The 14622-nt window shown below is 38.7% G+C and overlaps 1 protein-coding gene across 1 annotated transcript; it reads right to left on the bottom strand.

Annotated features, from left to right (window-relative positions):
* Positions 1-2342: 2342 nt before the first annotated feature.
* LOC115582108 (synaptotagmin-9-like) lies at positions 2343-13936 on the bottom strand. Its single transcript, XM_030417855.1, has 4 exons — positions 13821-13936; positions 13488-13659; positions 13264-13393; positions 2343-2916 (listed from the first exon to the last, which is right to left on the bottom strand). The coding sequence occupies exons 1-4, from the start codon at positions 13915-13917 to the stop codon at positions 2839-2841; spliced, it is 477 nt and encodes a 158-aa protein (XP_030273715.1). The 5' UTR covers positions 13918-13936; the 3' UTR covers positions 2343-2838.
* Between the last annotated feature and the right edge of the window lie 686 nt (positions 13937-14622).

The following is a 14622-nucleotide window of genomic DNA, read 5'->3' as shown; positions in this document are numbered from 1 at the left end:
GAAGCTCTTCATACATCTTTCACAAAGCTGTCTTCTGGGAGAGCTCACAGCACAGGTGCAAGGTGGGAGAGAAGGCCTGAGGGGGATCTGTGTGTTTATGTGTGTCTCATTCAATCCGTGAGACTCTCTCTGAAACATTTCCTCTGTGTATCTCACACTTCCAAATAAATCAACCCATGCTATATATAGAAATATTTATTAATAATCTGAATGGACAATTTACACAATCTGCCATAGGTTCATAATACATCTTGTGTTTACAGTTTGATTAGTATCTCACAACAGGAGAGGGGTTTAAAAAAGACTCAGAAAATGATGCATGCATTGTACCTACAAACACAGAATAAATTGTCATTGTTATCTGTGACAGTGTCCAACACAAAGACAGAAACAATACTGGCAATAATCTCAGTTTCAAAAACAGACACTGGCTTAGTAAAATAATTGCAGGGTGTGGTCCGAATAAAGGAAAAAAAACATGAATGTAAGTCCTGTTACAACAGGGCTACTGCAAGTGTGTTTGCAGAATAGAGATCCTCATTTCATGGCAAAGAAAGACCAGTCACTGCTGGCAACTTGATTCTGAACGATTACGTTATTATTTGTTTCGACTTCTTTTTAAATGGGAGCCATGTGCGATTAATATTGAAAGGCACAAGTATTTACCCACTGGTCTCTAGTTAAATGATCAGCAACTGACAATTCTATCATGTGTTTAGTCTGACTTGGTTCTATTTTCTTTAGTCTGGCCATTATTTATATTAGTTTTGATTCATGATTATTTCTCAGAGTTCATCCAAAGAAAAATCTGTTGACATTGCTAAGAGGTCACATGGGGGGAAAAAAACAAACAAAAAAAATTCAATGATTTAACCAGAACATCTAAACCACTCTATTTGAAAAGGCATGGAGCATTTAGCAGCTAAAGAGCTGCACACCTCCTTCATGAGTTGGTGGAGACCAAAATAGAGCTAAAAGGAGAGTAAATGTTCTGCTTTCATAACAACTTTAACGGATGGTTATATGTCAGTGATGTATTTTGTTTAGGTCAAAAATCAATCACAGCTGCTTTAGGTAGAAAATCAACCTAGTCCATTTATCTTTTGGCCCTGTCTGTGACAAAGACAGGGCAGAAGGTACATGGAAGGTATTCCAAAATTAAGTTGTTTATTCCAATGCCTCAAACTCTCTATAACACATAAAACTTGCAGCATGAGAGCACTGGTTGTAATTATGTGAGAATGTTAATTATACCAATAGAAATGATGGCCAAATGTACAAATAAACTAGGGGTGGGCAAAGGTTTTGTCTTTCATGTCTTTGTACTTTTCAGTATTTTTATTAGAAAGTCTTGATAAACTCTGTGAGATTGGATCAAAATACAGAACTAAAACTGTCAAAACAATAACAAATAAATGACTCAATAAATAATTTCATACGATGTTAAATGCACAAAAAAGTGTTGAAAATAAATGTAGGCATTCATTTATAAAATTGAGACATTCATATCACTGTTCTAATTTGCCTCTGTATCTATTTACCTTTGTATTGATTCAACTTCAAATGATTTACTCACCCATTTCATTTTCCATTCTTCTTATTAATTTTTCATTTTTAAATGTATTAATTTAAATATTTATTTCTGTATCGAGCCATTTCTTACTGGATCAGTTTCAGCCTTACGTACTGCATTCGCTTGGAATGTATCTTCTCACTCCGTATTGTTTGCCTTAGTGATGCTTTATTCTGTTGGTAATTCTATAAGAAGTGTCAAATTAGTTTGTTTTGCTTTGTTTTTTCTCCATTTTGTTTGATTGTGAAGGCTACATGGTGGGAGGCATTTGTTTACTTCTAATTAATAATCTGTATAGAGGCTAAATGTCCATCTATAGAAAATAAATCTCTTGTCCTAAGGGTTTGTGTGGTTGCACCATTAGTTTACACATTGACACTTTAATGCACTTTACTTTAAAGCCTCAAGGTGTTAGTTAATAGTTCTGGCACATTATCATCGATGTCCTTTTGCCGGAAGATCTTGCCCTTCCACTGTCACCACAACACCTGCGTTCCTTTATTTTGACCACACCCCTGTCAGCGACGTATGACAACTCAACATGCAGTAAATAAACACTATGTCAGCTGCTTCACACATTCTTGGAGCAAATCCCCTTCAGCTTACATCTTTACAGGAGGTTTTCCATGGGAAAGTCGCCCACAGAAGAAATAACTAAAGTGTACACTAAGAAAATGTGCCGTCCGCCGTGGCTGCCACAGAGGTCAGGCAGCAACCTCAATGATGCATGAGTGGTGTGAGTGTTTGACCCGGCAGCCTAGCTCCAAAAGAGCGGGACGTTTTGTCGATGTAAACTGGAATGCCCTCTGTGTCGTTTCTTATTTTACCTAACTCTTACTTATCTATGATAGTTGATCACACACAAATCACAAGTTTACAGCTTCACACGTCGGCCTAGAAATGTATAATTTCGGTCCACAAACTGCCATTTGCTAAAAAAAGAAGCCGTTAGATAATCTCAACCTGTTAATACTGTCAGTAACAACTCTGAATGACAAAATGAAAGCACTGTAGTAGTTCAGTTGGAATGTAGTTAAGTGGGTTTTGGTCGTGAAGTAAAAAGAGTGGATTAGCTTTAGCACGCTGACGCCTCGTTCAGTCTAATGACACACCAGTGTGAGTAATGGCGTTAAGCTGATGGCGCTGCTGCAGTCACTTGTTAGTCACACCTTATACATAAACATTTCAGCTGAACCGATTGCAGGTCCATCATCCATCCATTTACCACCCTGAGGCTTTGCGTGTATGTGTGTGTGTCCGTGTGGTCAGGGTGATGGTGGTGTCTTCAGGGAATTAGTGGATCCTCCTTGACTTCCACTCCCCACCGCTCCCTGCCCGACCCACTGGACCACACAGAGTGAGGGGGGAGAGAAAAGGGGGAGGAAGAGAAGTCGATCACGTTAGTCTCGGAACAACAGAACAAAACCACACATCTCAAAGGGGAGAAATCACATCACTACGCTCATTAGGGGTTGAATGATGTCAACGATTGGTATATGTCAATGTCCGCAGTGAAACGTTGCAATGGACGATGATACTGACATAGTATATATTGGACATTAATGACTTTTTCTATCTTTAGCATATTTGAACCGATCACAGCTCATCCTCACCTCCTCACCCAGTCTAATCTTATTTGGGTCATTCTACGAAAACGTGCCAATATCCACTCTGAAAATCAGATTTTCGAAGTATTATTTTTATGTGTTTAAGGACTTATTTGGTTTTAAGTAGACCCTTACCTGTCAGAATAATAAGTGGTGCCATCTCAGAGTATCTTATATATTCATTTATTTTCCTTAAATAATCACCATGCACATGTGTGTTTTGTCAATTGCATTACCGACACCAAATTGTATTAAATAAGTATTTGAAGTATTAATAATAATATAATACTATTATTAATATAATATAATGATATTAATAATGATGTATTGTATAATTAATTCTGGTTTTGGACACAATAAATATTGGGACATGGCAGGGAAAGGGTTAATATTAAGGTTTGACAGTAACAGGTTTGACTAATTATGTTTTGGCAGCTATTACTAGCCATGTGGTTCACACCATGACACCACATGGTATGCATTCTAAAGAGGATAAAATGCTTGTTTATATGTACAATTTAATGAAAAATGTTTAACTTTTTAATACATGATATTATGGTAACACAGGTTGACACACTATGATCGTCCCCTTCAGTCAAACTAAACACAACTCAGTGAAAATTCATTAAAAGAGAGGAGCACTGGTTTGTCTGTTTGGCAGCTTCCTGAGAAAAGGCAGATGATGTCACTTCCTGAAAATTATTCACTTCTGGGATGCTCATTGTCCCTGAGGTGTGTGTTTATCCAAAGTAACGCTTTTAACGTAAAACGTAGGGACAGTACTAAAATGTTATTTTTTTCAATATTCCAAAAAGGTCAAGAATAAAATACATGCGTCATTGGTTAACCAACAATTCAGGCTTTTCATAAATTAATGGTTTTTTTCACATAATTTGGTTTTATCCTCTTTAAAAGCCTGTTGTTATAGAAACACGTTACCGAGGGACAAGCCATTTTTACCATGTTTAAAACATATACAATACAAAAATCTTTAAAATTAAAACAAATATATCAGCGTATGAATTTTTAAAATGAAGATGGCTTGTTTACCATATCATACCAACTACATTTTAAATATTTTGATGTTAATACAGCTTAATGGGGTAGATTTTGTGTCAGGGACACAAAATGGTACGTTTTCGTAGAATGACCCATTTCCCTCCCTCGCACTCCATGCTATCATGAACTAGTTACTAACACAACTCCCTGCTGGCCAGTCAGAGCTACAGGGTGTCTGTCAGGCAATCATATGTTTCTATAGGAGGTCTTTTTTTTTTTTATAATTTAGCCTGCTCCTGCTGGCTTCTGCAATCTTACCCACCCCAGCTTTAAGCTACCTCATTAATCATTATTTGAACATAAAAAAAAAATTAAATACTAGTCATGGTGATGTATCTGCAGATTTTTCAGTGAATAAAATAAAAATAAAAAAGCAGCTCAGTGAAACTGATCAATGATGATGGAAAAGCTGCACCACGACAGCTCCATGGCTATTAGTACTTTATCAGAAAAAAGTAAGTAGTTATTTAAAGTTGCTGAAGTCCAGCTAGGCTGTAATAAACCTGAGCTAGTCTCACCTCAAATGCAATGCAAAAAGTGAGCATTTCAGAATAAAAATCTGCAAACTTCTAGATATTACAATTCTAATCATGTATTGATTCCATATTTTCTAAACATTAAATATCCTAACTGACATATTTTTCAAGAAAAGGTGGTCAGCAACATCATGGTGCAAAGCACAGTGGCTAGATGGTTAGCAGCAGCTCCTGGGTTCCATTCCCAGCTGGGCCGTGGCTCTTCTGTCTGAAGTTTGTGTGGCTTACATCTGCCAGAAACATTGCAGTATGTATTTCAAAGTAGCTGGTCCTCATAACTTGGATAGGATCAATAGAGAGACAGAATTTCCCTCATTGATCGATAAAAGAGATAAGTGATTACGCAACAATTAGGGAACAGTTTGATTGACATGGGTCTTTTAAATAACAAATAAGGATGTTAAAGGTCTCAGTGGTTGATGACTGTCAGCCATCAGTCATTGGTCAAACCATACAACTAGATGAATGTTTACACTTTGCACCAGCTATGGTCACTTCTGTGAGCGGCATAGCTGGACTGTCTAGTGCCTGTTTTTTTTACTATAGCCTTCCCCAGAGTACGTAAAGCCAAATAAATTGCTTGAAATTGTCTGTTTTATTAGCACACATGCTGGCAATCACCAGCACTTCAAAGATCTGATCGCAGAGCTTGAAATGTACAAGCTGTGAAGTAGCCAAGGACTATGTTGAGCTTCATGACCTCCAGCAGATTTTAGATTTACTGCTTCTAAGAAGCAAGCAGAAAATATCTACAAAATGGAGCTCTAATGGGTCGCTTGTGTCAGATGCAACGAGAGAAGCAGCTGTTCTAAAAGTCAAGGCCACTGAGGGGAAAAGTAATCTGAAAACATGAAAATAATGTGCTGGAATTTCATTTTACTGGAATGTGTTCTGTGTGTGTGTGTGTGTGTGTGCGTGTGTGTGTCTACACAGGCTCGTGTTGTAGTATTTACTGTACATCATCCGCTGCATGATGTGTTCAGACACACAACACTGAATCACTGTGGTTACAATAAAAAACTGAAGAAAACATTCTGGAAGATAATGATATTTTTTAATTTTGGACATAACCTGACATTCACAAGTGTTGGTCATGTTTGACAGTATGGCGGTTCTGGATTAAAAGTAAGTGGGTCACAGTAGTAATTTCAGGGCCACCATGATAATCAATATCAAGTATGACGTAGATCTGGATTGCAGTTTAAAGATATCCTGAACCAAAGTACGTGTCAGGTTTGGGTTTTTTTGGTTTTGTTTATTCTTGTTTTATTTTGTAGTTATATCCTTCCGTGTCATGTTGTGATGTTCTACTTCCTGTTTTTATCTTTTTCACACATTTTTCACTAGTGTTTCAAAAGTGAATCATTCCTGGGTTGTTTTTTTTTTAAACCTGTGTTTTCCCCTCGCCCTCTGACAATTTGTCTCTTTTAATACCGAGGCTAGTGCGTTTCCTCGCCTGTTTCCCAGCCCGGTTTTCTTGTAGTGTTTTACCTGTGTTCCTTGTGACCATTTTGTTGTCTGCCTTTGTTTGTGAAATACAGCGTTAGTTAATTAAAGCATCACTTTTTAGTTAGTTAGTTAGTTTTCCTATCTGCCTCTGTGTCTGCATTTGGGTCCTTATCAAAATAGAAAAATGACTCAGCCGGCCCACATCACCATACTTTAAATGTAAATCATGTCACAGTCAGGTCAAATTTGACCTGGCGTGGAAGTACAAGTTTATTTTATCACCAGTTAGTATGAGCAGCTCGATGCTGCTCACCGTGGGTGAACCTGTCAGAGCAATTACACACACATGGTTCATGTGTCATGTCAGCCATGAAGCTTTTTCTCTAAAAACACCATACAATGATGGCAACTTGTGCCGCTCTGTCACAGGAGTATACACAGTAAAAATAACATTGACATTAATTCAGCAGATTGAAACATATTTTAGATGAGACTGTCTACTCGCTGCCTATGTTATAGTCAGTCTTTGTATATGATGTGTCAGATAGATGGTCATTCTTGAGTGGTGTCAGCTGTTCTTTATATTGTGTTATTGATAACAATGTTATCACCTGGAAGCTTCATTATGATTTAATGTTGAACCCTCCAACCCTCTACAACCTCTTTAGATGTATTATTTAGAAGGGAAAAAAATTGTATCAATAGGACCTTTGATATTATTAGGAACCACCGTGCTTTGCTTTTTACCTTGGCAAATTAGTTTGTGTACCACATGCGTTAGCCAGTCTGGACCAGGCAGTGCTAGTTAGTCAAGCTTCTTTTGGATTTTCTTGAAACAGTTCAGTTTACTCCCTCTTACCATCATGTTAGCTGGACTCCGTTTGATTTAGTTACAGAGAAAAAGACTCTCTAAGCAAACAATCTAAGCGCTTGCTAGTAAGCATATTAGCTTAGTGGAATGAGAAAATGAAACTCATTCAAATGGCGTATTTGTACTATTGACTCCTGTCCCAACACTGTGTGCAAACCACTTCTTTTTTCATGGAAAGAGGAAAAGGAAGGTTTAGAAGAAAAATAAATGGTGCAACACATCTAGTAAGCTAAGTTAACGTCCTGCATTTTGGAATACCCTTTGTTTTCTCAGAGGACGGCTCTGTCAAGACGGTTTGCTATTACTGAATGGTTTTCCAGCAGGGCAGGTTTGCTGGGCAAAATTCACACACCAAAAAATAGTTTAGTATTTTTAAACATTAGTTCCATTGGAATTAAATATTTTTGCTGTGATATGTATGTCTTAAATTGTGGCTTAGCAAGTATCTATATCTGTATCTATATCTTTGAGCAACACTGAGCCATCTCCTGTCAGAATTGCTGCAAGTATAACTAATAGGATGGATTCTGTATTTTTTTCAGAAGAGATTTATCTTCTGGAATCTGATCTGATGGGAATTTAACTGGCCCTGAAGCAGGCTGACCAAGCAGGTTACCATGGTGTTTTAGCCAGTACCAGGTCCTAAAAAATCCCGGGCTATAAACTCAAAGTTGGCCGACTGGTTGGCCCTGCAGTGTGCCTTTCTGTTCAGCCACTCATTCATGTGAAAAGTGGAGGCAACCGAACATTCTGCTTTCTTCAATTCCTTTGCTTTCCGCTCAATAGTATCAGAACTGGCTTGAAATGACTCTGGGGAATTCAAGAGCATTGTGCTGTTGTTGTTCTCGGTCTCAGTGTGTGTGTGTGTGTGTGTGTGTGTGTGTGTGTGTGTGTGTGTGTGTGTGTGTGTGTGTGTGTGTGTGTGTGAGTGTGTGTGTGTGCGTTTACAGTCCCTGGTGAGCACTAGAACTTGTTGAATTATTAATGCTCTCACACAGAGGTCAGAAATTCGGTGAAGCTTACATCAACACTTTTGGAAAACCATAAAAGCCTAAAGTGGAGAAGAAAACTGGGAGTGTGCACGTGCGCCAGTATGTGTGCATGTAGTATGTGCCAAGATGGAGCATGCTGCATGTATGTGCAACTATGTGTTGAATTTAATATTAGTTTTTATGTGTAAACACTCAGATAAATACAAATATTGATGCCAACGTCATTACAGATGAGTCCTCCTGTCCTGCATTCTGTACCCATCTGCCACCCTCTCTCAACTCAAACAGAGTAATACATATGTGGGCATAATTGTGTTTGTGCATGTGTGTGACAGTGTGACATAACCAGTAGGCCAGGTTCCCTCAGGACTTCTTGTGGATCTTTTAAGGAAACACAAATAAGCCATTAGTGTGGATATCAGGCCCTGCTGCTGTAGTGCAGTGCAGTGCTGCTGCTAATGGCCTCATATAAGACACAGCCAGTGAAGAGTGAACCTCAGTGTGTGTTTGTGTGCACCTGTGTGTGTGCGTGTGTGTGTGTTTGTGTGTGTAAATGCTACATAAATGGCCCCGGAGACATCAAGAGAGCTCTACTAGCTTCGGCACCGTTGGCAGTATCGGGGTCACTGACCTCCCACCAATGCAGACTCGACTCTGAATAGACACAGTGCGACAGCTTGCTCTTCACTTGCTTCAACAGTTTGATGCAAAGCTCAGTATAACACTGAGTGATTAACTTGGGAAGAACCTGCTGCTAAGAGAAATCTAGATTTTAAAAGCATGTGGGCACAACCCTTATTGAAGCACAACAAAACCCAGATGGAATGTTTTGTTTCCTCCATTAGAGAGAAAACATCAATTTAAACTGCCATCAAAACAGCAGCTCAGGCCAGTGAGCAACCGTACAAGCGTATTTTGTTATTTTGCCCAAAGAAATGAGAAGTTGCCTATAGCACTAAGAATGACCATGACCCGGACGACTGAGAACATTCATCAATTTCAGTTACTGGCTTTTACTTGAGTATTTGCATGTTCTGCTGCTTTATACTTTGTATACAGGTAAATATTGCACTTTTTACATGTACATTTACATTCAGGGCATTTAGCAGAGGCTTGTGTCCAAAGCTATTACAATAAGTATTTTTTTACTGCAGTACATTTTATTTGACTTCTTGAGTCACTAGTTACTTTGTAGATTGCATTCTGCATCACAGCAAATGCAAATGTATTCTAGATTTAAAAGGAAAGAAAAATATGCCAATAATCATAAAAAGCTGAATACCTGAGTCAATAATCAGTGGAACAATAGTACACAATATACAAACATGTACAGTACATATATACATACATACATATTTGTTTAATCTACTTTTGATTTGGATACTTTTGATTCGGAATAGAATCCTGGGAAACGCCACCTTAATGTGGTGGAGGTGTTTGAGTACCTGAATGATCCTAGGAGCTATGTTGTCCGGGGCTTAATGCCCCTGGTAGGGTCTCCCAAGGCAAACAGGTCCTCGGTGACGGGTCAGACTAAGAGCGATACCGACTAAAAGTGGTTCCACGGGTCGGAGGCCCTCTGCTAAGGGCTGTACGGTCCCTGTACGACCGGAGCAGGGAGCCTGGTACGCATTGCCAGCAGTAAGTCAGACCCAGAACACACTGGAGTGACTATGGCACTCGGATGGTCTATCCGTTTAATCTACTATTGATTTGGATACTTTTGATTCGGATTAGAATGCTACAGTCACCATCGACAATGTTAAATATATGACAAATATATAGATAGATATATTTGAAAGGAATCTGATCTCCTGAGGGAGTCTGTAGAAAGCAGCTGACAGCCTTGGGAAAAAAGCTACCACCTGGACCTCGAGTTAAGATTGAAATGTTTCTACCTGCTGTGTTAAACACTGAGAATTAACTTTTACACTCAATGTTAATTTAATATCAAATAAAATCAGAAGATAATGTGATCCTTTTATTTTCCCCCCTGCAATCATCATATAGTGAAAATGTGAACTGTAACACTTCTGTACAACGATTAACAGTATATAGAGCCAATCTACTAGGTGAGGAGTGACAACACAATTGATCTAGTATTTACAATATTTCAGTACTTTAAGCAAATACCAACACTATCAGTACTATAAATACTACCTCTAGTACTAACAACTACTGTAGAGTCCTGCGACTGAACAAATCCATGTGCTGTATAAGGACAGCAAACATAAAACTGCGATGCACTGACATGAACTTAAAATTAATTCGGTCACAAAAATTTGGCTCGACTTGCCTCTTAAATATTGAATGATATCAATGCCCCGAATGCTTAGTTACATAAATGTAGCTACATCATTCTTAAAGTTCTGAACTCTTAAAATAGACCGTGGAACTGGGTGAGCTGGTAAAGCAAATACTCATAGCAGCCGTCATTGTCAAGCATTAGTATCACTCAGGGAAGGCAGCACACATGACTTATGACTTGAGTCAATCTGGATGGTTACATTTTCTAAACAGACACTCATTATACTTTAGTTGGCCTAATTTTGATTGAAATTTCATTAAAGTGGAAAGTCAGACATGTCCATTAGAGATGGAATAATATTCCTGGGGTGCTTAGCCTCCTCTAATGAGCATCACCAGACCTCCTCTGGTAAAAAATAATGATGTCTAGAGAGGGCTCACGTCAACAGTCCTCTTCACCACCAGTGTTAACAGCTAACAAGCTAGCTTCCAGCTAGCCAGTGTCCATCACATTTAGTAAGGAATGTTAAAACATGCCAACACATTTCTTAACAAAGCTAAAGTGAGTCTCTAAATCCCTCACAAAGGAGAAAAGACGCACGCTAGCAGGCAGATGCTAATACGTGTCACGGCTGGTGCTAGGCGTTACATTTACAGGGACGGTGATGCACTGACAGCATTTTATCTCCTGACCCCTTCAGCTGAATACAAATAGATTTAGCTTTGACAACTCCACATGAATTTGCATGAATCAGTCCAGCATCTGTTTTAGCGTGCTCTGTTTTTTTAATGAGTGTGGGCTGGATATTCAGAAATAGAAACAGCTCAGTGAATGTAGCCGCCTCTCTGCGTCTCTCTCTCTCTGTAAGCTAGGTGCCTCTGTTGTGGCAATTACAGCAAAAACAATTCAAGTATATATGAGGGTTATGTAATTGTTTCATCTCTATTTCAACTGTGCCTCGAAATGAAAACACATGGCACAGCAACACAGAATATGACTAATTTAGATTCTCTTTATCTGTATTTCTGTTTTGAATGGTTTGACTCGTTTCAGTTTAGAGACGCATTTGTATGCTCTGCTGTATGTTGTGTACGAGAATGAGCACAACCTGACCATGACTGGTGTTTATACTTATTTGAATAGTCTTTTTTAATTGCTTATTTAGCCCAATCAGTCTAAATTCTCCTTTTTTCAGGACAATCTCTTTCAATTGCTGAGCAGATCAGACGCGTGGGCGGTGGTTCCAAGGTTGAGGACAAGGCCACTGATTTATTAAATATGAAATCAAACCCATTTCAGAGCGTAGATCAAAGGCTCTCCTCCTCCACTCCGTCAAAAGATGCTTGTTTTGTATTTCCGTCGGCAGTGAAGGGTCATCTAATATAGAAAACACTTTTGCTTTAATGCTGATGAGATATCTCACTTTAGTCATGTTAACTGGCTGTCAGTCAGTTTAGCCTGCCACTTCCAGACAGACAGTTGTCAACAACTTTATGATTTTGTACAGACAGTCGAGGTCCTCCCCAGAGGATTCATTCTACTGACTTTGGTTACTTTTACCCTGGCACCATCCATCATGAGGTTGACATTTGTGTGAGAAGTCTATGTAGTTATTGTATCAGCTGCAATGAAATCTGAGAGAGAGATTCAAGCTCAATGTTAATGACTGATTTCTGATCGCATCATCAGGTTCAATTTAAAAATGTTCTAATATAATGTTTCATGACAAAACATGACATCCCCTTTGGCCTCAGCTGTACTTTGTAGATTTTTTATAACTTATTCATTTTATTTCATTTCATTTAACCTTTATTTTACCAGGAACGTTCTCATTGATATTCAAAATATCTTTTATAGCTGGGTCCTGGGCAACATAACGGCACACAAAGTTTGACATAACAGCAGACAACAGACTTTTAACAAACAACACATTACATTATAATAAATTTACCAGCGTTCAGAACCGAGACATGTGTTTTCCAACAGTCCATAATTCTATTTTTTTCAAAAGTCTCTTCATATGGAACTTAAGAAAGTCTTAATCTTTTTATGGCTTTGTGCATGGCCTAGGACAGGAAGGCACTGTAGCATGAGGAACTTAAACTCAGTTTCGTTTTACAATCTGGTGTTAAAAAATGACACATAAATTAACCTTTAATCCTTTTATAATCTTCAAAACGAATTTAAAAAAAGGGTCATTTTTAAGCTGTCTCTGGAGTTGACACCAAGGAGAAGGTGCAAAAACTTTAAAAGCACTTTAACCAAAGACAGTGGGGTGTTCGACGATTCCCATACATAATTATTCCGCATGACTGAAGGTTGCAGCTGCTAAAAGTTTTGGGAGTCAGTGGAGGACACAAATAAGGAGGCAGTGGGTGCAATATGAAAAGAGAAATGTCCCTCTGTCCCGTTCTATGGTCGTACAAATAAGGCCAACTACCTTTCTCATGCAAACTTCAGTGATGTGTGCAGCATGGTACACTGAATTTAACATTTCCAATGGAAAATTCAAGACGAATTTGCATGCATATGTAAAATCAATCATAATTAATTGCGATTAAAAACATCTGACATTTCACTAAACTTAGACACAAGAAAATGTCAGAATGCTAACACACTAAACTACGATGTGATAAACATTATACCTGCTTGACATAAGCATGTTAGCATTGTCACTATAATCATTTTAGCCTGTTTACATTACCATTTACCTAAAAGTCCCACTGTATCAAAGAACAGAATCACGAAGATGCCAGCATGGCTCTAGACTATTGTCGTGCTTTAGCTCTTTTCTCTGTAGTCCAGTTGATTGCAATGAAAAGTATGTGTACATCAAAAGAGTGTTTTTAATTGTAAGAGTGATATTAAGAAATACATTTTAAAACATGAACACATATTAATCATATCAGTACACAGAGCAGCCCATACCTCTATGAGTGGGTGCCAGTGTGCAATGGGTTTCCGTGGGTACGTCAGCATCTCGCTCCAGTGGTCTCGCCCCAGACTCTCGGCCTCATTGCCCACCCTGCACACTCCAATCACTTCATTATGTCCAACCCCTGGGGGACAAAAAGAAGAAACCAAAATGTTGAACCAGTTAATGTACTGTAGATAAAACTGATATACTGTAGGCCCGTGGGTAACTTACTGACCGATCATAGTCCATGACAGCTATGAGCAGGCTGATCTGGTCAATGTTCTCAGGAGGAACATCAAACACCATGGCTTCATTGTACACTGGGTTCAAAGTGTTACGCTTGGTTGACGTCTTCCTCTTCTTTAGCCTCCGGCCGTCACACATCAGAGACACTTTCACATACGGATCTGGAGAAAGACAACATGTAGCAAGGTCAATTTGGATGCAATAATGTGTCGGCACGGGAAGCCACGAAACAAAATCCAACAACAAAGCACGACACACTTTTCATGTGTATAATCGACTGTACCACCTCTTTATGGAAACGTTGCATTCAGTCAGCACCCACCTGAAGCTCCAGTGATGTCCATGGCTTTGAGATTTCTGGCTTTGATCATGGTGATGGTGAGCCTGCCAGCCGTGGGGAGATAGCACAATGAGAACATCAGCTCTCCCAGGTCCACATTGTCCTGTAAAGAAATACATTACATTTGTATCTCAGTACTGTCCATTCTCCATTCCATAGACAAGCTTTGATTGGAAGTATCACATCCATATGGAGCAATCCCCATGCTGAGCATCACATGAAAACATGAATCTGACCAGGAGAAATAATTGATAATGTCATTGAATTTTATCATTGTGAGAGTCACTTGTAACATATGCCATATACTGTTTTCTCTGTATACTTAGTCTCAGCTTTTGCCAACAAACTGAGAAGATATATGTCTAAAGTTTGATGATCAGGCATAAGATCAGTAGATTAATTGAAAAAATGTACACTAGAGTATGACTCTGACACATGATGCCAGATTATGACCTTTACAGAAAGATACCGATGTTTGTTGTCATCATATCTCATCAATGCATCTAAGCAATGGTGAAAAATAACCAAGTACATACACCCAAGTACTGGAATTTTGAGGTCCTTTAACTAAGCATTTCCATTTTCTGTTACCTATATATAAATGCATTACAGAAGGAAATATTGCACCTTTTGCACTGCATCACAGTCACCTGAAAGATATTATTGAGAGTTCTTGAACAAAATGGTCTTTTACATAACCAGAAATTGTTCTCACTCCAAACACATCAAACGAAGCAGCCTGGATCAGTTTGACACCATGGTCACCCCTCTCACTTCTTGAAGC

This window comes from Sparus aurata, chromosome 1, assembly GCF_900880675.1.
Source record: "Sparus aurata chromosome 1, fSpaAur1.1, whole genome shotgun sequence".
NCBI lineage: Eukaryota > Metazoa > Chordata > Actinopteri > Spariformes > Sparidae > Sparus > Sparus aurata.
This window is presented reverse-complemented; position numbering and strand designations above follow the sequence as displayed.